This window comes from Ranitomeya imitator, chromosome 4, assembly GCF_032444005.1.
Source record: "Ranitomeya imitator isolate aRanImi1 chromosome 4, aRanImi1.pri, whole genome shotgun sequence".
Classification (NCBI taxonomy): Eukaryota; Metazoa; Chordata; class Amphibia; order Anura; family Dendrobatidae; genus Ranitomeya; species Ranitomeya imitator.
In genome coordinates, this window is record NC_091285.1 from 692,680,398 (window position 1) to 692,703,680 (window position 23,283).

Below are 23,283 nucleotides of genomic sequence, written 5' to 3' on the forward strand. Positions count from 1 at the left end.
GCCGCCATACTGCGCACATAGGGCCACATGGAAATAGTGCCACCATACTGCACACACAGGGCCACACGGAAATAATGCCGCCATACTGCACACATAGGGCCACACGGAAATAATACCGCCATGCTGCGCACATAGGGCCACATGGAAATAGTGCCGCCATACTGCACACATAGGGCTACATAGAAATAATGCCGCCATACTGCACACACAAAAATAATGCCGCCATACTGCTCACATAGGGCCACGTAGATAAATAATGCCACCATACTGCACACACAGAAATAATGCCGCCATACTGCTCATAGGGCCACGTAGATAAATAATGCCGCCATACTGCACGCATAGGGCCACGCAGATAAATAATGCCGCCATACTGCACACACAGAAATAATGCCGCCATACTGCTCACATAGGGCCACGTAGATAAATAATGCCGCCATACTGCACACAGAAATAATGCCGCCATACTGCTCATAGGGCCACGTAGATAAATAATGCCGCCATACTGCACACATAGGGCCACATGGAAATAATGCCGCCATACTGCACACATAGGGCCACGTAGATAAATAATGCCGCCATACTGCACACATAGGGCCACATGGAAATAATGCCGCCATACTGCACACATAGGGCCACGTAGATAAATAATGCCGCCATACTGCACACATAGGGCCACGTAGATAAATAATGCCGCCATACTGCACACATAGGGCCACATGGAAATAATGCCGCCATACTGCACACACAGAAATGCCGCCATACTGCACACATAGGGCCACATGGAAATAATGCCGCCATACTGCACACACAGAAATGCCGCCATACTGCACACATAGGGCCACATGGAAATAATGCCGCCATACTGCACACACAGAGAAATAATGCCGCCATACTGCACACATAGGGACACGTAGAGAAATAATGCCGCCATACTGCACACATAAGGCCACATGGAAATAATGCCGCCATACTGCACACACAGAAATAATGCCGCCATACAGCACACAGAGAAGTTATGCTGTCATACTACACACATAGGGCCACACAGAAATAATGCTGGGCTGGTCACAACTACCACCATCAGTGTGCACATGAATAACACCGTTGTACTGCACAGACAGCCGTCGTACAGGACGGATATAGAACAGAGCACATACATGACACCGCCACACTGTGTAACACTCCCCAACCATCCATACAGAACTAACGCCATCACACAGCTCCTCCCCTCTGTACGAGGAGTCATGACTGCAGCTCTGGATGTGACTAGAGCAGGACACATGACTATTTGACCCCGAGAGAGAACGACACTGCGGGAGCCGACACCTCAGGTTTATTAGGGTCATCACGTCAGTAACAAAAACATAAGGGCGAGAAAGGGAACATCGGGGCGACATCATGAGGCTGAGAATCGGGGCAATTCATTCCCAAGGATCACCTGACGCTCCACACCCGCTTCTGTGATGGCGGCCAGACGAATGACGCCCCCGCTGGATCCATCACGCTCCATCGCCAGCGCCAAAGCTGCAAGAGAGGAAGGGGTTACAGGGGCAGACGGTCACCCTGCAGGGGCGGAGACTACTAGCTCCTCCTATCTGTATCACCCTGCAGGGGGCGGGGCTATCCTCTCCCTCTGGTCACATGATCTCACCGTTTGCAGTGAATTTCAGACACTCCTCCTTGGTCATTCCGGTTTTGTATGTAGAGTCCACATATCCGTAGATGTAGGAGCTGCCGGAGCCTCCGATGGAAAACGGCTGATGCACCATCATCCCCCCCATGGGCACCGTGTACACCTGCAGCAGAAGATGGCGGAAATGTGAGGCTGGGGGAAAGAAGGGTCACGGGCGGCGGGGGAGGAGGAGGAGAAGGGTCACAGGCGGGGGGAGGAGGAGGAGAAAGAAGGGTCACAGGCGGGGGAGGAGGAGGAGAAAGAAGGGTCACAGGCGGCGGGGGAGGAGGAGGAGAAGGGTCACAGGCGGGGGAGGAGGAGAAGGGTCACAGGCGGGGGAGGAGGAGGAGGAGGAGGGCCACAGGCGGAGAGGAGGAGGAGAAGGGTCACAGGCGGGGGGAGGAGAAGGGTCACAGGCGGGGGAGGAGGAGGAGAAGGGTCACAGGCGGGGAGGAGGAGAAGGGTCACAGGCGGCGGGGGAGGAGGAGAAGGGTCACAGGCGGCGGGGGAGGAGGAGAAGGGTCACAGGCGGCGGGGGAGGAGGAGAAGGGTCACAGGCGGCGGGGGAGGAGGAGAAGGGTCACAGGCGGCGGGGGAGGAGGAGAAGGGTCACAGGCGGCGGGGGAGGAGGAGAAGGGTCACAGGCGGCGGGGGAGGAGAAGGGTCACAGGCGGGGGAGGAGGAGGAGAAGGGTCACAGGCGGCGGGGGAGGAGGAGAAGGGTCACAGGCGGCGGGGGAGGAGGAGAAGGGTCACAGGCGGGGGAGGAGGAGAAGGGTCACAGGCGGGGGAGGAGGAGAAGGGTCACAGGCGGCGGGGGAGGAGGAGAAGGGTCACAGGCGGCGGGGGAGGAGGAGAAGGGTCACAGGCGGGGGAGGAGGAGGAGAAGGGTCACAGGCGGGGGAGGAGGAGGAGGAGAAGGGTCACAGGCGGGGGAGGAGGAGGAGAAGGGTCACAGGCGGGGGAGGAGGAGAAGGGTCACAGGCGGGGGAGGAGGAGGAGAAGGGTCACAGGCGGGGGAGGAGGAGGAGAAGGGTCACAGGCGGGGGAGGAGGAGGAGAAGGGTCACAGGCGGGGGAGGAGGAGAAGGGTCACAGGCGGGGGAGGAGGAGAAGGGTCACAGGCGGGGGAGGAGGAGAAGGGTCACAGGCGGGGGAGGAGGAGAAGGGTCACAGGCGGGGGAGGAGGAGAAGGGTCACAGGCGGGGGAGGAGGAGAAGGGTCACAGGCGGGGGAGGAGGAGAAGGGTCACAGGCGGGGGAGGAGGAGAAGGGTCACAGGCGGGGGAGGAGGAGAAGGGTCACAGGCGGGGGAGGAGGAGAAGGGTCACAGGCGGGGGAGGAGGAGAAGGGTCACAGGCGGGGGAGGAGGAGAAGGGTCACAGGCGGGGGAGGAGGAGAAGGGTCACAGGCGGGGGAGGAGGAGAAGGGTCACAGGCGGGGTCATCGGGGGTAAATTTTGCCTCGTACCTGCCCCCCTTTCCTCTGGTCCCACCCGGCGACGATGATCCCGGCCATCAGGTCCTCGCGGTACTTGTAGCACATCTCCTTGAAGAGGTTGGCGGCGGTGTGGACGAGGGGCAGCGTGCCCAGCTCTATGCTGTGGGGAGCAGACACGGGGGTTAGGGGGCAGCCCCTCCATACTGTGCCCCTCCATCAGACGCTGCCGCCGGTCACTACTGACCTGTGAAATCCCAGCTGGTAGGTGACGGCATCGGCGATGGCCTGAGTGTCCGCCGCACTGCCGGAGCGGCAGCAGAAGATGCGGTCATGGACGGGGGTCAGCTTGTCCGTCACCCTGTTAGCGATGTACGCCCTGCAGAGAGGAAACCGTCAGCGACCACAGAAGGCGGACCGCACGCTGCTAGGCCCGGGGCATGATGGGTAATCACGGACCATGAGGTTCCCCCCTTCATATCTGCAGTGGTATAGCCCAATGGTCTCCCACCAGGGGCCACACACTCACCCAGTGGTCGTCCTGGAATCAGCGCCGATCACCACCCCGCCATCAAACTCCACCGCCATGATGGTCGTCTGCAGAGAGAAGCGAGAAGGATGAGCACCCGAAGATGGAGCATCGGCCTCCAGTCACTGCCAGAGCTGCGCTCACCCCGAAGATGGAGCATCGGCCTCCAGTCACTGCCAGAGCTGCGCTCACCCCGAAGATGGAGCATCGGCCTCCAGTCACTGCCAGAGCTGCGCTCACCCCGAAGATGGAGCATCGGCCTCCAGTCACTGCCAGAGCTGCGCTCACCCCGAAGATGGAGCATCGGCCTCCAGTCACTGCCAGAGCTGCGCTCACCCCGAAGATGCAGCATCGGCCTCCAGTCACTGCCAGAGCTGCGCTCACCCCGAAGATGGAGCATCGGCCTCCAGTCACTGCCAGAGCTGCGCTCACCCCGAAGATGGAGCATCGGCCTCCAGTCACTGCCAGAGCTGCGCTCACCCCGAAGATGGAGCATCGAGGCTCCAGTCACTGCCAGAGCTGCGCTCACCCCGAAGATGGAGCATCGGCCTCCAGTCACTGCCAGAGCTGCGCTCACCCCGAAGATGGAGCATCGGGGCTCCAGTCACTGCCAGAGCTGCGCTCACCCCGAAGATGGAGCATCGGCCTCCAGTCACTGCCAGAGCTGCACTCACCCCGAAGATGGAGCATCGGCCTCCAGTCACAGCCAGAGCTGCGCTCACCCCGAAGATGGAGCATCGGCCTCCAGTCACTGCCAGAGCTGCGCTCACCCCGAAGATGGAGCATCGGCCTCCAGTCACAGCCAGAGCTGCGCTCACCCCGAAGATGGAGCATCGACCTCCAGTCACTGCCAGAGCTGCGCTCACCCCGAAGATGGAGCATCGACCTCCAGTCACTGCCAGAGTTGCGCTCACCCCGAAGATGGAGCATCGGCCTCCAGTCACAGCCAGAGCTGCGCTCACCCCGAAGATGGAGCATCGACCTCCAGTCACTGCCAGAGCTGCGCTCACCCCGAAGATGGAGCATCGACCTCCAGTCACTGCCAGAGCTGCGCTCACCCAGTAGATAGAGCATCGGCCTCCAGTCACTGCCAGAGCTGCGCTCACCCCGAAGATGGAGCATCGGCCTCCAGTGACAGCCAGAGCTGCGCTCACCCCGAAGATGGAGCATCGGCCTCCAGTCACAGCCAGAGCTGCGCTCACCCCGAAGATGGAGCATCGGGGCTCCAGTCACTGCCAGAGCTGCGCTCACCCCGAAGATGGAGCATCGGCCTCCAGTCACTGCCAGAGCTGCGCTGACCCTGAAGATGGAGCATCGGCCTCCAGTCACTGCCAGAGCTGCGCTCACCCCAAAGATGGAGCATCGGGGCTCCAGTCACTGCCAGAGCTGCGCTCATCCCAAAGATGGAGCATCGGCCTCCAGTCACTGCCAGAGCTGCACTCACCCCCTGCCCATAAGTGCGTATACTCCAGTCACAGCCAGAGAGCGGCATTTAACTAGCACTCTCGGCCATCGGGGCAGAAATTAGCCCATCGCTGACCCCCCGTCACATGATCGGGGGTCAGCGATGTGTCGGCATGACAACCAGAGGCCTATTGAACACCTCTGTGGTTGTGGATGGCAGATTTCCCCCTGTGGTCGGTGCTCATAGCAGTAATTCAGCTACATAGGGGTGATCTGATGATCGCTGTTATGTAGCAGAGCCGATCAGGCTACGCCAGCTTCTATCCTTCCATGGAGGCTATTGAAGCATGGCACAAGTAAAAAAAAAAAATGTTTTAAAAAAATATGAAAAAAGTAAAAAATATAAAAGTTTAAATCACCCCCCTTTCACCCCATTCAAAAATAATAATAAAAAAAAAAAAAATCAAACCTACACATATTTGGTATCATCGCCTTCAGAATCGCCCAATCTATCAATAAAAAAAAGCATTAACCTGATCACTAAATGGCGTAGCGAGAAAAAATTCGAAACACCAGAATTACGTTTTTTGCATTAAAATGCAATAACGGGCGATCAAAAGATTGTATCTGCACAAAGGTGGTAAAATTAAAAATGTCATCTCGGCACGCAAAAAATAATCCCTCACCCGACCCCAGATCATGAAAAATGGAGACGCTACGAGTATCGGAAAATGGCGCAATTTTTTAAGCAAAGTTTTTAATTTTTTTTCACCACTTAGATAAAAAATAACCTAGTCATGTTTGGTGTCTATGAACTCGTAATGACCTGGAGAATCATAATATCAGATCAGTTTTAGCATTTGGTGAATCTAGCAAAAAAGCCAAACAAAAAACAAGTGTGGGATTGCACTTTTTTTTGCAATTTCACCGCACTTAGAATTTTTTTCCCGTTTTCTAGTACACGACATGCTAAAACCAATGATGTCGTTCAAAAGTACAACTCGTCCCGCAAAAAACAAGCCCTCACATGGCCAAATTGACGGAAAAATAAAAAAGTTATGGCTCTGGGAAGGAGGAGAGCGAAAAACGAACACGGAAAAACGGAAAATCCCAAGGTCATGAAGGGGTTAATATGTTTTATTTTTCCTATTTTTTTCGGTCCCCGGGGCCAGACCTGGCGGACGCACCATGGAGGAGAACTACAACTCCCAGCAGCGGCTCTTACCCCGGTGGTCACTTCCCGGCTCATCCACTCCTGCTCCACACTCTCCCCGCCGCTCAGCGGCGCCGCACCAGGACTCAGCATCTTCACCGCCGCCATCATTCTCTGTTCTGCCGGGAGACGGGGGAGGAGGAATCTCACTCACAGGAACTTCCGGCGCACGGGTATGACGAAAGGATGTGCACACTCATGGGTGTATACAGATGGCCGCCCGGCGCTGACATATGACGTAGGCGAACATTGGAAACTAGTGTAGGTGAGCGATCATGCTGCTGGCTGGGGTGTACAAAGATGGCCGATGCGACGTGCGTGATGGATGGGAGGACAAAGATGGCGGTAGGTGTCCATTAATAAATCATGATAATAACAGGATGGTAATATAGTTATAATAATCTCCATAAGTTCCTTTAATTACCATCTTTTCAGTTAGCCATTAAAAGGTATCAACCACTGAGGACTCTCAATTCTAAATGTTTTTCTCCTTTAGTTCAGTAATTCATTAAAGGACCACCCCAAAGACCCTCTTACAAATCCATAATACAACAGGTGACGCCTCACTGAGAATCCGGTAATCGCACAAGGTAATGCGGCCCCCCATACTAGTGTGATATGTAGAGCAATAACCGTGTCGGCCACCAGATGTCAGCACAGCCCGCCGCTCTCTGCACCCTCTCACTTTACAGCCTGTCGTGAAACTAAAGTGATTTTCCAGGATTATAACCTGACGCCAGTAATAACGCCTCTCTCCTCTGTGGGTTGTATCAGGTACTGCACCTCTAGTGAAATGGATGAGTTTAGGCTGCAGCACCCCACACGGCCTGCCGTCAGGAGTGGCGCTGCTTCTGATACCAACCTGGGAGATCCCTGTGAAGAGATGTTCTAGCAGGATGATTGATGGCGTCTCCTTACTGTGTGATTGAGGGGATCTGACCCTGGGGCGCCCGTCCTACAGATCCTAGTAGCCCACCCTACTCCTAGCGTGTGCACGTCAGTGCAGCTCTTGTGCCCCACAGGGACGGGCGTGTGCACTAGAGCGCAGCTCTTGTGCCTCACAGGGACGGGCGTGTGCACTTTAGTGCAGCTCTGGCGCCCCACAGGGACGGGCGTGTGCACTACAGCGCAGCTCTGGCGCCCCACAGGGACGGGCGTGTGCACTTCAGCGCAGCTCTGGCGCCCCACAGGGACGGGCGTGTGCACTACAGCGCAGCTCTGGCGCCCCACAGGGACGGGCGCGTGCATGTCAGTGCAGCTCTGGCGCCCCACAGGGACGGGCGTGTGCACTACAGCGCAGCTCTGGCGCCCCACAGGGACGGGCGTGTGCACTACAGCGCAGCTCTGGCGCCCCACAGGGACGGGCGTGTGCACTACAGCGCAGCTCTGGTGCCCCACAGGGACGGGCGTGTGCACTACAGCGCAGCTCTTGTGCCTCACAGGGACGGGCGTGTGCACTTCAGCGCAGCTCTGGCGCCCCACAGGAACGGGCGCGTGCACTTCAGCGCAGCTCTGGTGCCCCACAGGGACGGGCGTGTGCACTTCAGCACAGCTCTGGCGCCCCAAAGGGACGGGCGTGTGCACTACAGCGCAGCTCTCGCACCTCACAGGAACGGGCGCGTGCACTTCAGCGCACCTCTGGCACCCCACAGGAACGGGCGTGTGCACTTCAGCGCACCTCTGGCGCCCCACAGGGACGGGCGTGTGCACTTCAGCGCAGCTCTGGCGCCCCACTGGGACGGGCGTGTGCACTACAGCGCAGCTCTGGCGCCCCACAGGGACGGGCGTGTGCACTACAGCGCAGCTCTGGCGCCCCACAGGGACGGGCGTGTGCACTACAGCGCAGCTCTGGCGCCCCACAGGAACGGGCGCGTGCACTTCAGCGCACCTCTGGCACCCCACAGGAACGGGCGCGTGCACTTCAGCGCAGCTCTGGCGCCCCACAGGGACGGGCGTGTGCACTACAGCGCAGCTCTGGCGCCCCACAGGGACGGGCGTGTGCACTACAGCGCAGCTCTGGCGCCCCACAGGGACGGGCGTGTGCACCACAGCGCAGCTCTGGCGCCCTACAGGGACGGGCGTGTGCACTTCAGCGCAGCTCTGGCACCTCACAGGGACGGGCGTGTGCACTTCAGCGCAGCTCCGGCACCCCACAGGGACGGGCGTGTGCACTTCAGCGCAGCTCTGGTGCCCCACAGGGATGGGCGTGTGCATTTCAGCGCAGCTCTGGCACCTCACAGGGACGGGCGTGTGCACTTCAGCGCAGCTCCGGCACCCCACAGGGACAGGCGTGTGCACTACAGCGCAGCTCTGGTGCCCCACAGGGACGGGCGTGTGCACTTCAGCGCAGCTCTGGTGCCCCACAGGGATGGGCGTGTGCATTTCAGCGCAGCTCTTGTGCCTCACAGGGACGGGTGTGTGCACTTCTGCTCCAATATAACGGGATAAAAGTTACCTGTTTTGTCGATCGGTCCCAGAGGTCGGACCTTCACCAATCAATAGGTTATCACCTATCCTGTAGATTAGTAATAATTTGCTTAATCCCTTTGTGACCCTCTTCAGCCCCCCGAGGTCTTAGAAATCTCTGCTTTTTGCCCACTGTTCAAAGGGTCATATCAAGTTGGTATCCATAGGATAGCTGGGCTGGGGGTCCGACGTGCACCTCCCCTCTATTCATTGTCCATGCGGCTGTTGGAGATGGCGATTACTTGGACCCCAAGCAATCAGTAAAATATCCCCCACCCTAGGTGATGACTTACCCACGTGGTCCAAACACTAACCTCCTCCCTGACACCAGTGAGTCCAATGTGTAGAGCTGATTGGATGAGTCCACACACGGTGGGTGCCGGCTGTATAACATGGAGATCGGAGCCGGCTGGGGTTGGGTTGACACGTCCGTCACCCTCACACGGTGAAGGCCCACTTACCACCAAGTGCAGGGCTCCATGGATGACTGCGATTTTCACTATTAAATGTCTTATTACGGTCTATAAAACCCTGGATCCAATGATTGCGGGTTCAAGTCCCCAAAGGGAACTAAAAAGTAATAATGCGAAAAGTAAAAAAAAAACAACATAAACCTTCCTCCTAATTTAAAAAGATAAGAATATGCGAATCTGTAAAAATCCGAACAACCAGAATGTGAAATATTATTTATCCTGCACCGAAAACAATGCGAAAAGTCAGAATTTCAGTTTTACTTTCCCGGATCGTCCCTATAAAAATGTAATAAAGAGCGATGAAAGCGTCATTTGTACCCCTAGATGGTATCAATAAAAATGCCAACTCGCCACCCAAAAAACAAGCTCTCATAGGGCTACGTGGATGGAAAACTGAAAACGTTATGGCTCTTGGAATGTGATGAGAAAAAAAAACAAAACGTAGAATTCACCTGGTCAAGAACGGGTTAATGCACTTTATGGCACAGCTGCAAAGTAATGGACATCCCCCCGATTCTCATGGGAGTCAGAAGACCCCAAAGGCCTCCTGACTCTTATGAGGTGGAAGAGGGACCACCCTTTACAGGAAGACACCTGATGGCCGCCAGCACTGAGGCATTGGACACCTCATCCCCTCACTGCCTTGTGATCCCAACAGTTCGGCTTCTCATCCACCCTTCTCGTAGGGAATGATGATGGACAGCAGAGATAAATGTGTTCATTTTATTAACTTACAGGCAAAGTAAAATATAAATACACGAGTCTAGTGATGTAAGCATCGTACTGAAGACATGAGGGGAAGTTATAGTCCTTCTTGGAGATGCCCTTGATGGAGTCACTCGTAATAACCAATTGGGTGGAAGCTTCCTTTCTCCTACCTCCATACAGTAAAATTACAGCCAGCACTATGTGTGAGACATCTTCACACTGAGTAGAGGGGACAACTATTGAGTGACATGGAGACAATTGATGGTGTTATGTGAATCAGTGAGCGGTGGGGGGGTGCACAATGGTTTTGGCACTATCTTTGTCTATATTCACAGTATGAGGAACATTTAGATAATAAGTCTCTAAAGATGTCTCAAGAAATGTCTTAGAAGATTCGGCCTGAAATGAATAGACGGCCCAGGCAACATGGGACAGTTTAAGACGAGGATTGCCCAACAGAAGTCCCAGGTGATTTGGTTAAACTTGATAGCACGAAGTTCACCACCCTCTCCCACTGGTGGTTAGCCGACATTATGCCCGGTGACACCTAGCTGTATATGACATACGTACGTCACGTGTCCCCTGGGCCCGAAGCTTCTGGGCCCAAAATCGGGTAGGTTTCCTAGTAGCTGTAGCATTATCTGGCGCAAGACAGTTCTAGAAGGTCCTCACTTCAGTTTGAAAAGTCTTTTGAGGTCCTCGCTAGAAGTCCCTATTGTCTCAACCTCCCCTCCGTATACCGATGAGGTCTGACAACTTCCTGCAGTTCTCCATCTTGAAGGTGTCAGCCTTCTCTCTTAATCTCTGATCTCCATAAAGTCGGGCAAGGTTGGCCAAGTCGGACCTCTGCTGTTTCTCTTTCCAACATCCAGCTTGGACTTGCTCAGCATACTCCTTCTCCACTGCCCTCTCCAGCTCCACCAGTGTTTGCCCTCGATACCGGTTCTGAAAATTCTGGCTGACATAGTATGGGACCCCACGACTGCTGGTTTCCCGTGGGATTGTTAGGCCATAAGAAGGTTTAGGATGGAGACTATAGGCAGGAGTAGTGGCAGTCATTTGAGCCACCACTGTTACCACCACAAGAATGAGGACTGGGAGGACCTGGATGAAAGCAGAATAAACTGACTTAGGTGGACCTCCTTCCTCTTCTTCCTCTTGTCTCCTAGGTCGTTTTATATTATGTTTCTCCATTTCTTCACGCCATCTTGACTTTTTGGGCTCTTGACCCGTTTTCTCCCACCACTTTGGACTTGTCCGTCCAGCATCTTGTTTCCTCTCCTGTTGGGTCTTGGGTCTTCCCGGCTCTCGTTTAGCTTCTTTCTGCCACTTTGATTGACTGCCCTCCTGTTTCTGTTCTTGTCTCCGTCCTTCCTGGGAGGCCTCCTCTTTCCTTTTCCATTCTTGGCCATTGTTTTGTCTCATACCTTCTCTCTGCTGCCATCTTGGCCTGTCTTGAAAATCTGCCTCTGTGGCAAACCTCTGCCATCGACCTTCTGGTTCATCTCTCCTGGCAGATCTCGGTGTCTCTCGTGGACGTCTGTTGAAGGCATAAGAAGCTCGGGCAGAAAAGTGACCCCTGAAAAATAGGTCGAAGATCTCGTCTGTCGTCAGGTCATGGTCAGAAGGAGCTTGAGCTTGGCCTTGGGAGTCGTCATAAACTTTTTTCTTAGTTGGATCACTGAGAACCGCGAAGGCTTTCCCAATAACCTAGAAGAAGCAAAGAAACCAATGAGAATAGAGGTAAGCTGGAGATAAGCGGCAACACACTTATGGAGATACCTGCTGATAACATTGTTATGAGGGATCTGCGGATGATGCACTATTATGGGGGAATCTGAAGAATGACGCACTATTATGGGGAATCTGCAGATGATGCACTATTATGGGGGATCTGCGGATGATGCACTATTATGGGGGATCTGCGGATGACGCACTATTATGGGAAATCTGTGGATGACGCAATGTTATGGGGGATCTGCGGATGACAAACTATTATGGGGGATCTGTGGATGATGCACTATTATGGGAAATCTGTAGATGACGCAATGTTATGGGAATCTGTGGATGACGCACTATTATGGGGAATCTGTGGATGACGCATTATTATGGGAAATCTGTGGATGCAATGTTATGGGGATCTGCAGATGACACACTGTTATGGGAATCTGCGGATGACACACTGTTATGGGGATCTGTGGATAACACACTATTTTGGGGGATCTGCAGATGATGCACTATTATGGGGGATCTGCGGTTGACGGTGCTCTGGGGTCTTGTCACAGTTCACGGGGAGGATTCCTTTATCATCCCCACCACTCACACCAATTTGTCATGAACCGGAGTTGTTTGGTTGCCCCTGGTTCTTTCTGAAAAGGACTTATCTATATCCCACTTCCAAGTTCCAGTTTGGAACTTGCAGCTCTCTGGCGCCCCGCTTACCCTCAGGTCCGTCAGGGTACTGCACCTAGGGTAATTAGTTGCCAGAAAGGCTGCCTGCTATGTACTGGCTATTGGGCGATATAACTACTCCCACTCAGGCGGGAACAATAATTATCAACGCCGCCGGTCGCTACAAAGCCTCCCAATTGCACAAGACAAATCCGCTGCCACCAGCTCCAATTTCTCAATTATTAAAGGGAACCTGTCACCCCCAAAATCGAAGGTGAGCTTAGCCCATTGGCATCAGGGGCTTATCTACAGCATTCTGTAATGCTGTAGATAAGCCCCCGATGTAACCTGAAAGATGAGAAAAAGAGGTGAGATTATACTCACCTGGGTGGGCGGTCCGATCCGATGGGCGTCACGGTCTGGTCTGGGGCCTCCCATCTTCATAGGATGACGTCCTCTTCTTGTCTTCACGCCGGGCCTCTCTGACCTTTCCCGGCGCCTGCGAACTGCAGTACTTTGTTCTGCCCTCAACAGGGGAGACAAAGTACGCCTGCGCCGGAGCCGCAGCGTGAAGACAAGAAGAGGACGTCATCGTAAGAAGATGGGAGGCCCGGGACCGTCCCTGGGTGAGTATAATCTAACCTCTTTTCCTCATCTTTCAGGATACATAGGGGGCTTATCTACAGCATCCCAGAATGCTGTAGATAAGCCCCTGATGCCGGTGGGCTTAGCTCACCTTCGATTTTGGGGGTGACAGGTTCCCTTTAACGGGTCCGGAGCCAACCTAGATTAATATCGTAATTCACTTCAGAGGACGTGACCGTATGTTATAGAGCAAAGAGAGACAAGCTAGTAATTTTATATATTTTACTTCAAAAAAGGTAGGCAGTGTTTACAGAGGTATAAAAAGATATTATAAAGAAGACAAATATCATATGTACATTACAATTACAAATAAAATGGGTTAAAGTTGAAAAACACTCACATTCTGTAATGTCATATCATCTCATGGCCGACCGTGTGCTATGGGGGAATGGCGAGCATATATCCAGATGCATCACCCCTGTATAGCAGCTAGACGCCAGACAAAGACACAAGAAGACTGCTGCCTCACTCACTTATTTCCTAGCCTAAAACCAAACCCCCCCTGTGGTGACCTCACTTAGAGGCTGAAACCTCCCCTTTACTTAGAGTTATTGCAACCTTTTTTTATGCCTAGCTCACTGTATGAATCTCTTACACAAAAGACACAATGATCAGGATGTGCACCACATCAGAGGGATTATTTTAAGTGTAAAAACGGTGTAATTACATGGTACTTGCTCTTTGCACTCATCGGGTTTAGCTTCTAGCAATTTCAGGGAGTTATAGATCCCTCAATGGACATCCGGAATATATAATTCTTATATCTCTAGCCCTGATCGGTGCCAATAGACATAACCTTCACAGAACAATAGAATCTCAGGCTTTCTGTACCAGTTTTAACCAGTATCAGGTGCGAGAGGGGGAATGAGAAGGGTAGGGAGACTTGTCTGTCGCAGCATAGAGCCATATAAATTCTTGAGGGAGGGGGAAAATGAGGGGTTTAGGGTTATACACACAGGCAGAGGGAGAAAGAGTGGCTCAGAATTCCAACCTTGTGTTGGCAGGCAGAGGAAACTGTAGCTGAGAGCTCTGTATGTGTAAGTGAAGTAATCAGAACTTTCCCATTTCCTGACAGGTCTGTACAGGGGGGCATGGGGTCTGGTGTCTGCTCTGGGTTCTGTACAGGGGGTCATGGAGTCTGGTGTCTGCTCTGGGGTCTGTATAGTGGGGCATGGGGTCTGGTGTCTACTCTGATATCTGTACAAGGGAGCATGGGGTCTGGTGTCTGCTCTGGGGTCTGTACAGGGGAGCATGGGGTCTTGTCTGCTCTGAGGTCTGTACAGGGGAGCATGGGGTCTTGTCTGCTCTGAGGTCTGTACAGGGGAGCATGGGGCCTTGTGTCTGCTCTGGGGTCTGTACAGGGGAGCATAGGGCCTGGTGTCTGCTCTGAGGTCTGTACAGGGGGGCATGGGGCCTGGTGTCTGCTCTGGGGTCTGTACAGGGGAGCATAGGGCCTGGTGTCTGCTCTGGGGTCTGTACAGGGGAGCATAGGGCCTGGTGTCTGCTCTGGGGTCTGTACAGGGGGCATGGGGCCTTGTGTCTGCTCTGGGGTCTGTACAGGGGGGCATGGGGCCTGGTGTCTGCTCTGGGGTCTGTACAGGGGAGCATAGGGCCTGGTGTCTGCTCTGAGGTCTGTACAGGGGGGCATGGGGCCTTGTGTCTGCTCTGGGGTCTGTACAGGGGAGCATAGGGCCTGGTGTCTGCTCTGGGGTCTGTACAGGGGGGCATGGGGCCTTGTGTCTGCTCTGGGGTCTGTACAGGGGGCATGGGGCCTGGTGTCTGCTCTGGGGTCTGTACTGGGGGGCATGGGGCCTGGTGTCTGCTCTGGGGTCTGTACTGGGGGGGCATGGGGCCTGGTGTCTGCTCTGGGGTCTGTACTGGGGGGCATGGGGCCTGGTGTCTGCTCTAGGGTCTGTACTGGGGGGGGCATGGGGCCTGGTTTCTGCTCTGGGGTCTATACTGGGGGGCATGGGGCCTGGTGTCTGCTCTGGGTTCTGTACTGGGGGGCATGGGGCCTGGTGTCTGCTCTGGGGTCTGTACAGGGGACACGGGGCCTGGTGTCTGCTGTGGGATCTCTACTGGGGGGCATGGGGCCTGGTGTCTGCTCTGGGGTCTGTACTGGGGGGGCATGGGGCCTGGTGTCTGCTCTGGGGGGGCATGGGGCCTGGTGTCTGCTCTGGGATCTGTACTGGGGGGCATGGGGCCTGGTGTCTGCTCTAGGGTCTATACTGGGGGGGCATGGGGCCTGATGTCTGCTCTGGGTTCTGTACTGGGGGGCATGGGGCCTGGTGTCTGCTCTGGGGTCTATACTGGGGGGCATGGGGCCTGGTGTCTCCTCTGGTATCTGTACTGGGGGGCATGGGGCCTGGTGTCTGCTCTGGGATCTGTACTGGGGGGCATGGGGCCTGGTGTCTGCTCTGGGGTCTGTACTGGGGGGCATGGGGCCTGGTGTCTGCTCTGGGATCTGTACTGGGGGGGCATGGGGCCTGGTGTCTGCTCTGGGGTCTATACTGGGGGGCATGGGGCCTGGTGTCTGCTCTGGGATCTGTACTGGGGGGGCATGGGGCCTGGTGTCTGCTCTAGGGTCTATACTGGGGGGGGCATGCGGCCTGGTGTCTGCTCTGGGATCTGTACTGGGGGGCATGGGGCCTGGTGTCTGCTCTGGGATCTGTACTGGGGGGCATGGGGCCTGGTGTCTCCTCTGGTATCTGTACTGGGGGGCATGGGGCCTGGTGTCTGCTCTGGGGTCTGTACTGGGGGGTATGGGGCCTGGTGTCTGCTCTGGGATCTGTACTGGGGGGGCATGGGGCCTGGTGTCTGCTCTGGGGTCTGTACTGGGGGGGGCATGGGGCCTGGTGTCTGCTCTGGGATCTGTACTGGGGGGGCATGCGGCCTGGTGTCTGCTCTGGGGTCTATACTGGGGGGCATGGGGCCTGGTGTCTGCTCTGGGATCTGTACTGGGGGGGCATGGGGCCTGGTGTCTGCTCTGGGGTCTATACTGGGGGGCATGGGGCCTGGTGTCTGCTCTGGGTTCTGTACTGGGGGGCATGGGGTCTGGTGTCTGCTCTGGGGTCTGTGCTGGGGGGGCATGGGGCCTGGTGTCTGCTCTGGGGTCTATACTGGGGGGCATGCGGCCTGGTGTCTGCTCTGGGATCTGTACTGGGGGGGCATGGGGCCTGGTGTCTGCTCTAGGGTCTGTACTGGGGGGCATGGGGCCTGGTGTCTGCTCTAGGGTCTGTACTGGGGGGGGGGGCATGGGGCCTGGTGTCTGCTCTGGGGTCTATACTGGGGGGGCATGGGGCCTGGTGTCTGCTCTGGGTTCTGTACTGGGGGGCATGGGGCCTGGTGTCTGCTCTGGGTTCTGTACTGGGGGGCATGGGGCCTGGTGTCTGCTCTGGGATCTGTACTGGGGGGGCATGGGGCCTGGTGTCTGCTCTGGGTTCTGTACTGGGGGGTATGGGGCCTGGTGTCTGCTCTGGGTTCTGTACTGGGGGGCATGGGGCCTGGTGTCTGCTCTGGGGTCTATACTGGGGGGCATGGGGCCTGGTGTCTGCTCTGGGGTCTGTACTGGGGGGGCATGGGGCCTGGTGTCTGCTCTGGGTTCTGTACTGGGGGGCATGGGGTCTGGTGTCTGCTCTGGGATCTGTACTGGGGGGGCATGGGGCCTGGTGTCTGTTCTGGGGTCTATACTGGGGGGGCATGGGGCCTGGTGTCTGCTCTGGGGTCTGTACTGGGAGGCATGGGGCCTGGTGTCTGCTCTGGGATCTGTACTCGGGGGGCATGGGGCCTGGTGTCTGCTCTGGGGTCTATACTGGGGGCATGGGGTCTGGTGTCTGCTCTGGGGTCTGTACTGGGGGGGCATGGGGCCTGGTGTCTGCTCTGGGGTCTATACTGGGGGCATGGGGTCTGGTGTCTGCTCTGGGGTCTGTACTGGGGGGGCATGGGGCCTGGTGTCTGCTCTGGGTTCTGTACTGGGGGGGCATGGGGCCTGGTGTCTGCTCTGGGGTCTATACTGGGGGGCATGGGGCCTGGTGTCTGCTCTGGGGTCTATACTGGGGGGCATGGGGCCTGGTGTCTGCTCTGGGGTCTATACTGGGGGGCATGGGGCCTGGTGTCTGCTCTGGGGTCTATACTGGGGGGCATGGGGCCTGGTGTCTGCTCTGGGTTCTGTACTGGGGGGGCATGGGGCCTGATGTCTGCTCTGGGGTCTGTACTGGGGGGGCATGGGGCCTGGTGTCTGCTCTGGGGTCTATACTGGGGGCATGGGACCTGGTGTCTGCTCTGGGGTCTGTACTGGGGGGGCATGGGGCCTGGTGTCTGCTCTGGGGTCTATACTGGGGGGCATGGGGCCTGGTGTCTGCTCTGGGGTCTGTACTGGGGGGGCATGGGGCCTGGTGTCTGCTCTGGGATCTGTACTGGGGGGGCATGGGGCCTGGTGTCTGCTCTGGGTTCTGTACTGGGGGGCATGGGGCCTGGTGTCTGCTCTGAGGTCTATACTGGGGGGCATGGGGCCTGGTGTCTGCTCTGGGGTCTGTACTGGGGGGCATGGGGCCTGGTGTCTGCTCTGGGGTCTATACTGGGGGGCATGGGGCCTGGTGTCTGCTCTGGGTTCTGTACTGGGGGGCATGGGGCCTGGTGTCTGCTCTGGGGTCTGTACTGGGGGGCATGCGGCCTGGTGTCTGCTCTGGGGTCTGTACTGGGGGGGCATGCGGCCTGGTGTCTGCTCTGGGGTCTGTACTGGGGGGGGCATGGGGCCTGGTGTCTGCTCTGGGGTCTGTACTGGGGGGCATGCGGCCTGGTGTCTGCTCTGGGGTCTGTACTGGGGGGGCATGCGGCCTGGTGTCTGCTCTGGGGTCTGTACTGGGGGGGCATGGGGCCTGGTGTCTGCTCTGGGTTCTGTACTGGGAGGCATGGGGCCTGGTGTCTGCTCTGGGTTCTGTACTGGGAGGCATGGGGCCTGGTGTCTGCTCTGGGGTCTATACTGGGGGGCATGGGGCCTGGTGTCTGCTCTGGGGTCTGTACTGGGGGGCATGCGGCCTGGTGTCTGCTCTGGGGTCTGTACTGGGGGGCATGGGGCCTGGTGTCTGCTCTGGGGTCTGTACTGGGGGGCATGCGGCCTGGTGTCTGCTCTGGGGTCTGTACTGGGGGGGCATGGGGCCTGGTGTCTGCTCTGTAATTTGAGGGTTCTTATTTATTTATGGAATCTGTATTTAGGGGTCTGAACTGTTTCTGTAGAGGATGTTGTAGATTGTGTATCAATGGGTCTGTAGTAGATGAAGGAGACTGGTGTGGGGTCTGAATAATTTTGGGTGTTATTTACGGGGTCATATGTAGTGTTTGTGGCCGGGTGTCCTAATGTGTGGGGAATAAGGAGAAGCAAACACCTCTGTCTTTAGGAAACTCACCAATGTTCAATCTGAAAAGTGATCAAGTATTAAAGAGGTTACTAAAATAATAACGGCCGTAGACCTTAGATAAAGACACCAGCAGCCATTTATCCCCCCACTCCAGTGCATGGGGAGAGGGGAGTAAGGCAGTGCCAGCCTGTCCTCTCCACATTACGCTCACATACCCAGATTTGTCTGACCCTCTACATGCTCCTCTGCCCTCTCACAGACTCTGTTTCCACGCCAAACTCCTCTGCACACCCCAGACTCTCCTGTCCCCTCCAGACTCCTCTGTCCCCTCTCCAGGTTCCACTAACTACCCTCCAGTCTCTTCTATACCCCCTCCAGACTCTTCTATCTCCTCCTCCAGTCTCTTCTGCCCCTACCAGTCTCTACTGCCCCCTCCAGACTCTTCTGCCCCTTTCACTGTCTTCTGCCCTCACCTCCAGTCTCATCTGTCTCCCCCTCCAGTCTCTCCTGTCCCCCCTTCCAGTCTCTCCTGTCCCCCCACCAGTCTCTCCTGTCCCCCTCCAGTCTCTCCTGTCCCCCCCTCCAGTCTCTCCTGTCCCCCCACCAGTCTCTCCTGTCCCCCACCAGTCTCTCCTGTCCCCCACCAGTCTCTCTTGTCTCCCACTCCAGTCTCTCCTGTCTCCCCCTCCAGTCTCTCCTGTCTCCCCCTCCAGTCTCTCCTGTCTCCCCCTCCAGTCTCTCCTGTCTCCCCCTCCAGTCTCTCCTGTCTCCCCCTCCAGTCTCTCCTGTCCCCCCCTCCAGTCTCTCCTGTCCCCCCCTCCAGTCTCTCCTGTCTCCCCCTCCAGTCTCTCCTGTCTCCCTCTCCAGTCTCTCCTGTCTCCCCCTCCAGTCTCTCCTGTCCCCCCTACAGTCTCTCCTGTCTCCCCCTCCAGTCTCTCCTGTCTCCCACTCCAGTCTCTCCTGTCTCCCCCCCGTCTCTTCTGTCTCCCCCTCCAGTCTCTCCTGTCTCCCCCTCCAGTCTCTCCTGTCCCCCCCTCCAGTCTCTCCTGTCCCCCCCTTCAGTCTCTCCTGTCCCCCCCTCCAGTCTCTCCTGTCTCCCCCTCCAGTCTCTCCTGTCTCCCACTCCAGTCTCTCCTGTCTCCCCCCCATCTCTTCTGTCTCCCCCTCCTGTCTCTCCTGTCTCCCCCTCCAGTCTCTCCTGTCCCCCCCTCCAGTCTCTCCTGTCCCCCCCTCCAGTCTCTCCTGTCCCCCCTCCAGTCTCTCCTGTCCCCCCCCACCAGTCTCTCCTGTCCCCCCTCCAGTCTCTTCTGTCTCCCCCTCCTGTCTCTCCTGTCTCCCCTCCAGTCTCTCCTGTCCCCCCCTCCAGTCTCTCCTGTCTCCCCCTCCAGTCTCTCCTGTCTCCCCCTTCAGTCTCTCCTGTCTCCCCCACCAGTCTCTCCTGTCTCCCCCACCAGTCTCTCCTGTCTCCCCCACCAGTCTCTCCTGTCTCCCCCACCAGTCTCTCCTGTCTCCCACTCCAGTCTCTCCTGTCTCCCCCTCCAGTCTCTCCTGTCTCCCCCTCCAGTCTCTCTTGTCTCCCCCTCCAGTCTCTCCTGTCTCCCCCTCCAGTCTCTCCTGTCTCCCCCTCCAGTCTCTCCTGTCTCCCCCACCAGTCTCTCCTGTCTCCCCCACCAGTCTCTCCTGTCTCCCCCACCAGTCTCTCCTGTCTCCCCCTCCAGTCTCTCCTGTCTCCCCCTCCAGTCTCATCTGTTCTCCCTCAGACTCCTGTGTTTTTCTCCAGACATTTTTGGCTCCATCCAAACTTCTCTGTCCCCTTTCAGACACCTGGTTCCTCTTCCAAACACCTCTACATGCCTCCAGGTACCTTTGCAGTTCATTGGCAAAGAGACCCAGCGACTAGATCTTGAGTTATGTAGCCATTGACCTTTTTAGTACTTAAGCCACCAAATATGCTGACATTTCATCTTCACTGTCCTAGACCACCAGGGGATTTTGGCACCTCTTCCATACACGAGACTGCCACAGACTATTTCCATACCTAGTTCACCAGGAATGCTGTCACCTTCCCTTCCCTAGGCAATCATGAATGCAATAGTGTCTTTCCTGTCTGGAGACCACCTTGGGTGCTTACATTTGGGTGCTTACAGTAGCTCTTTCAATAACCAAGACCACCTGGGCTTTTGGCATTGACCTTTTGTCAATACCAAAATCCAGATCCCAAGGATGTTGGCATAGACCACGTCAGTACCTAGACCACCATGGCTTTTTTCACGGACCTTACATCTACTCTAGACGACGAGGCATGTTGATTCAATTCTAATGACAGCCATTTGATCGTCCCCAAATTAGATATATTTAAGAAATCTGAATTTTTGCAATTTTTCACATAATATATAGAGCAAAATCCACCCACTGGCCTTCACATTGGCTCACCATCCCCGTTCACCTTGAAGGCTTCTGTGGCTCCCGGAGAGCTGTTCTTGTCTGGGTGGTATCTCAGCGCCAGTCTCCGATACGCCTTCCTTATCACCTCAGTGTTGGCATCCCTCCTGACTCCAAGGACTCGGTAATAATCCTCATGGTCTTCAAATCCTTGCATCACCCTCTGCTCATCTTCCTCTTCGTCATCTTCCTCATCGTCATCATCATCTTCATCATCATCATCATCATCTTCCTCCTCTTCTTCTTGCCACGCTGGCCTGCCACAGTTCCCACAACCTGCATAGTGGTTCTCATGGGCCCAGAAGTCACGTTGCTCATGATGACCATGTGTTGGTCCACATTGGGCTTCATCTGCATCAAAGTAGCCTCCTCGTATGGCCTGAATGAGGCCGGCAGCCGTGCGGGTGGGGTAGAGGCTTTGGGCTTGGTAAAGGTAATTTAGAGCATCCCCCGTTCTTCCGCACTGGAGTCGCACCCGTGCGATCTTTATGAGCATCTCAGCTCTTTGTCGCTCCATCTCAACCAACTTCGTCTCCGAATGTCTCTAAGAAAGTCCTTATATCATCCAAAAAAAAAAAGTATATACAAATTCGGAGAACTTAGTCAATTTGTCAATTTTGTTTTCAAATCTTCTTTAAATGTCAACTGTAACGTCTGACATTAAATTACTTATTATATTTTAATTAACATCTAAAAAATAAGAAAGTTTTAGAACTTCTTCGTTCACACTAACCGAGTAATAAAACGGAAGGTTAAGACTAAGCTCTATCAAAACAAGAAATTGGACCAGAAGCTTGGCGGATTTCCAACATTTTTTTTTTTCAAAAGAAATGTTAAGAGAAAAAATTCTTATTTCTTTATCCAAAATTAAAAAATAAAATACGACGTCTGTTAATATTTATCTTTGGAGTCGCAATTTCAGAAGGTAAAATAAATTAAATTTGCAAAAAATTCTAAAATGAAAAATTCTGAAAACGGCAGATTAAAATAAAACCGGACGTAAGGCTTTTTCCTAGAGACACATGGCCGGGTGTCCAGACTGCGGAGGTGGCACGGTGGGCTCCAGTGAGCGGAGCGCGGGCTTGGATGTAGACGGAGGTGTTACGGCGTCTTCGCACCCTGTCATTGACGCACACGGAGGGATCCTGGGTGTCAGCAGCTGCTCATGAATATGGATGCACCTCCAGCAATTCGCCGCGGGATCGGAGCGTCCTGTGCAATGCGGGTTCTTCCCGGAATCCCGGACTGGATCCTGTTATTCTACAATATTGCAGATGTCGGGATCCCGGACGGCGTCCAGTGATTATTGCAGCATCCGGAGAATGAGATGATGGTAGCCCAGCATTGATGTCGCCCTCGCCACCTGCACGGCTGCGGAGAGGACACTGATCCCAGGATCCCCACCTCCTGCATGGATTAATTAGCCCTGGAGCAAGGCATCATATGTCCCTGGCCTCCTTTCACGTCCCATCCCCCACCAGTCCTATAAAAAGCCTTGAAGAGAGGCAGCACGCAGAACAGACAGCAGCAGCTGATCCCCAGCAGCCCACAACGCTTCCCTCCCAGCCCCGGGAATGATGGGACATGTAGTTCTCAGCTGAAGGAGAATATGCTGAGATCACCAAACCCTGCCGCTCCGCCAGGGTCACAGCGCTAAGAATCATTCTGAAATGTATGCTAATGTTACATTTAATAAGTCCTAATAACAGAGCCAGCCATAGTGTCCTAATAACAGAGCCATCCATAGTGTCCTAATAACAGAGCCATCCATAGTGTCCTAATAACAGTGCCATCCATAGTGTCCTAATAACAGAGCCATCCATAGTGTCCTAATAACAGAGCCATCCATAGTGTCCTAATAACAGAGCCATCCATAGTGTCCTAATAACAGAGCCATCCATAGTGTCCTAATAACAGTGCCAGCCAGTGTCCTAATAACAGTGCCATCCATAGTGTCCTAATAACAGAGCCAGCCATAGTGTCCTAATAACAGTGCCATCCATAGTGTCCTAATAACAGAGCCATCCATAGTGTCCTAATAACAGAGCCATCCATAGTGTCCTAATAACAGTGCCATCCATAGTGTCCTAATAACAGTGCCATCCATAGTGTCCTAATAACAGAGCCATCCATAGTGTCCTAATAACAGAGCCATCCATAGTGTCCTAATAACAGCGCCATCCATAGTGTCCTAATAACAGAGCCATCCATAGTGTCCTAATAACAGAGCCATCCATAGTGTCCTAATAACAGTGCCATCCATAGTGTCCTAATAACAGAGCCATCCATAGTGTCCTAATAACAGAGCCATCCATAGTGTCCTAATAACAGTGCCAGCCATAGTGTCCTAATAACAGAGTCATCCATAGTGTCCTAATAACAGTGCCATCCATAGTGTCCTAATAACAGAGCCATCCATAGTGTCCTAATAACAGAGCCAGCCATAGTGTCCTAATAACAGAGTCATCCATAGTGTCCTAATAACAGAGCCATCCATAGTGTCCTAATAACAGTGCCATCCATAGTGTCCTAATAACAGAGTCATC

At 55.0% G+C, this 23,283-nt stretch overlaps 2 protein-coding genes across 2 annotated transcripts; both read right to left on the minus strand.

The window, feature by feature from the left end:
- Positions 1 to 1,320: 1,320 nt before the first annotated feature.
- PSMB6 (proteasome 20S subunit beta 6) lies at positions 1,321 to 6,425 on the minus strand. The gene is made up of 6 exons (XM_069767463.1): positions 6,268 to 6,425; positions 3,639 to 3,706; positions 3,357 to 3,488; positions 3,143 to 3,272; positions 1,655 to 1,799; positions 1,321 to 1,527 (listed from the first exon to the last, which is right to left on the minus strand). Exons 1-6 carry the CDS (start codon positions 6,364 to 6,366, stop codon positions 1,400 to 1,402), a joined length of 702 nt encoding a protein of 233 aa, XP_069623564.1. The 5' UTR covers positions 6,367 to 6,425; the 3' UTR covers positions 1,321 to 1,399.
- Positions 6,426 to 9,903: 3,478 nt separating this feature from the next.
- LOC138677382 (dnaJ homolog subfamily C member 18-like) lies at positions 9,904 to 22,225 on the minus strand. The gene is made up of 2 exons (XM_069767464.1): positions 20,742 to 22,225; positions 9,904 to 11,612 (listed from the first exon to the last, which is right to left on the minus strand). Exons 1-2 carry the CDS (start codon positions 21,252 to 21,254, stop codon positions 10,623 to 10,625), a joined length of 1,503 nt encoding a protein of 500 aa, XP_069623565.1. The 5' UTR covers positions 21,255 to 22,225; the 3' UTR covers positions 9,904 to 10,622.
- Positions 22,226 to 23,283: the final 1,058 nt, after the last annotated feature.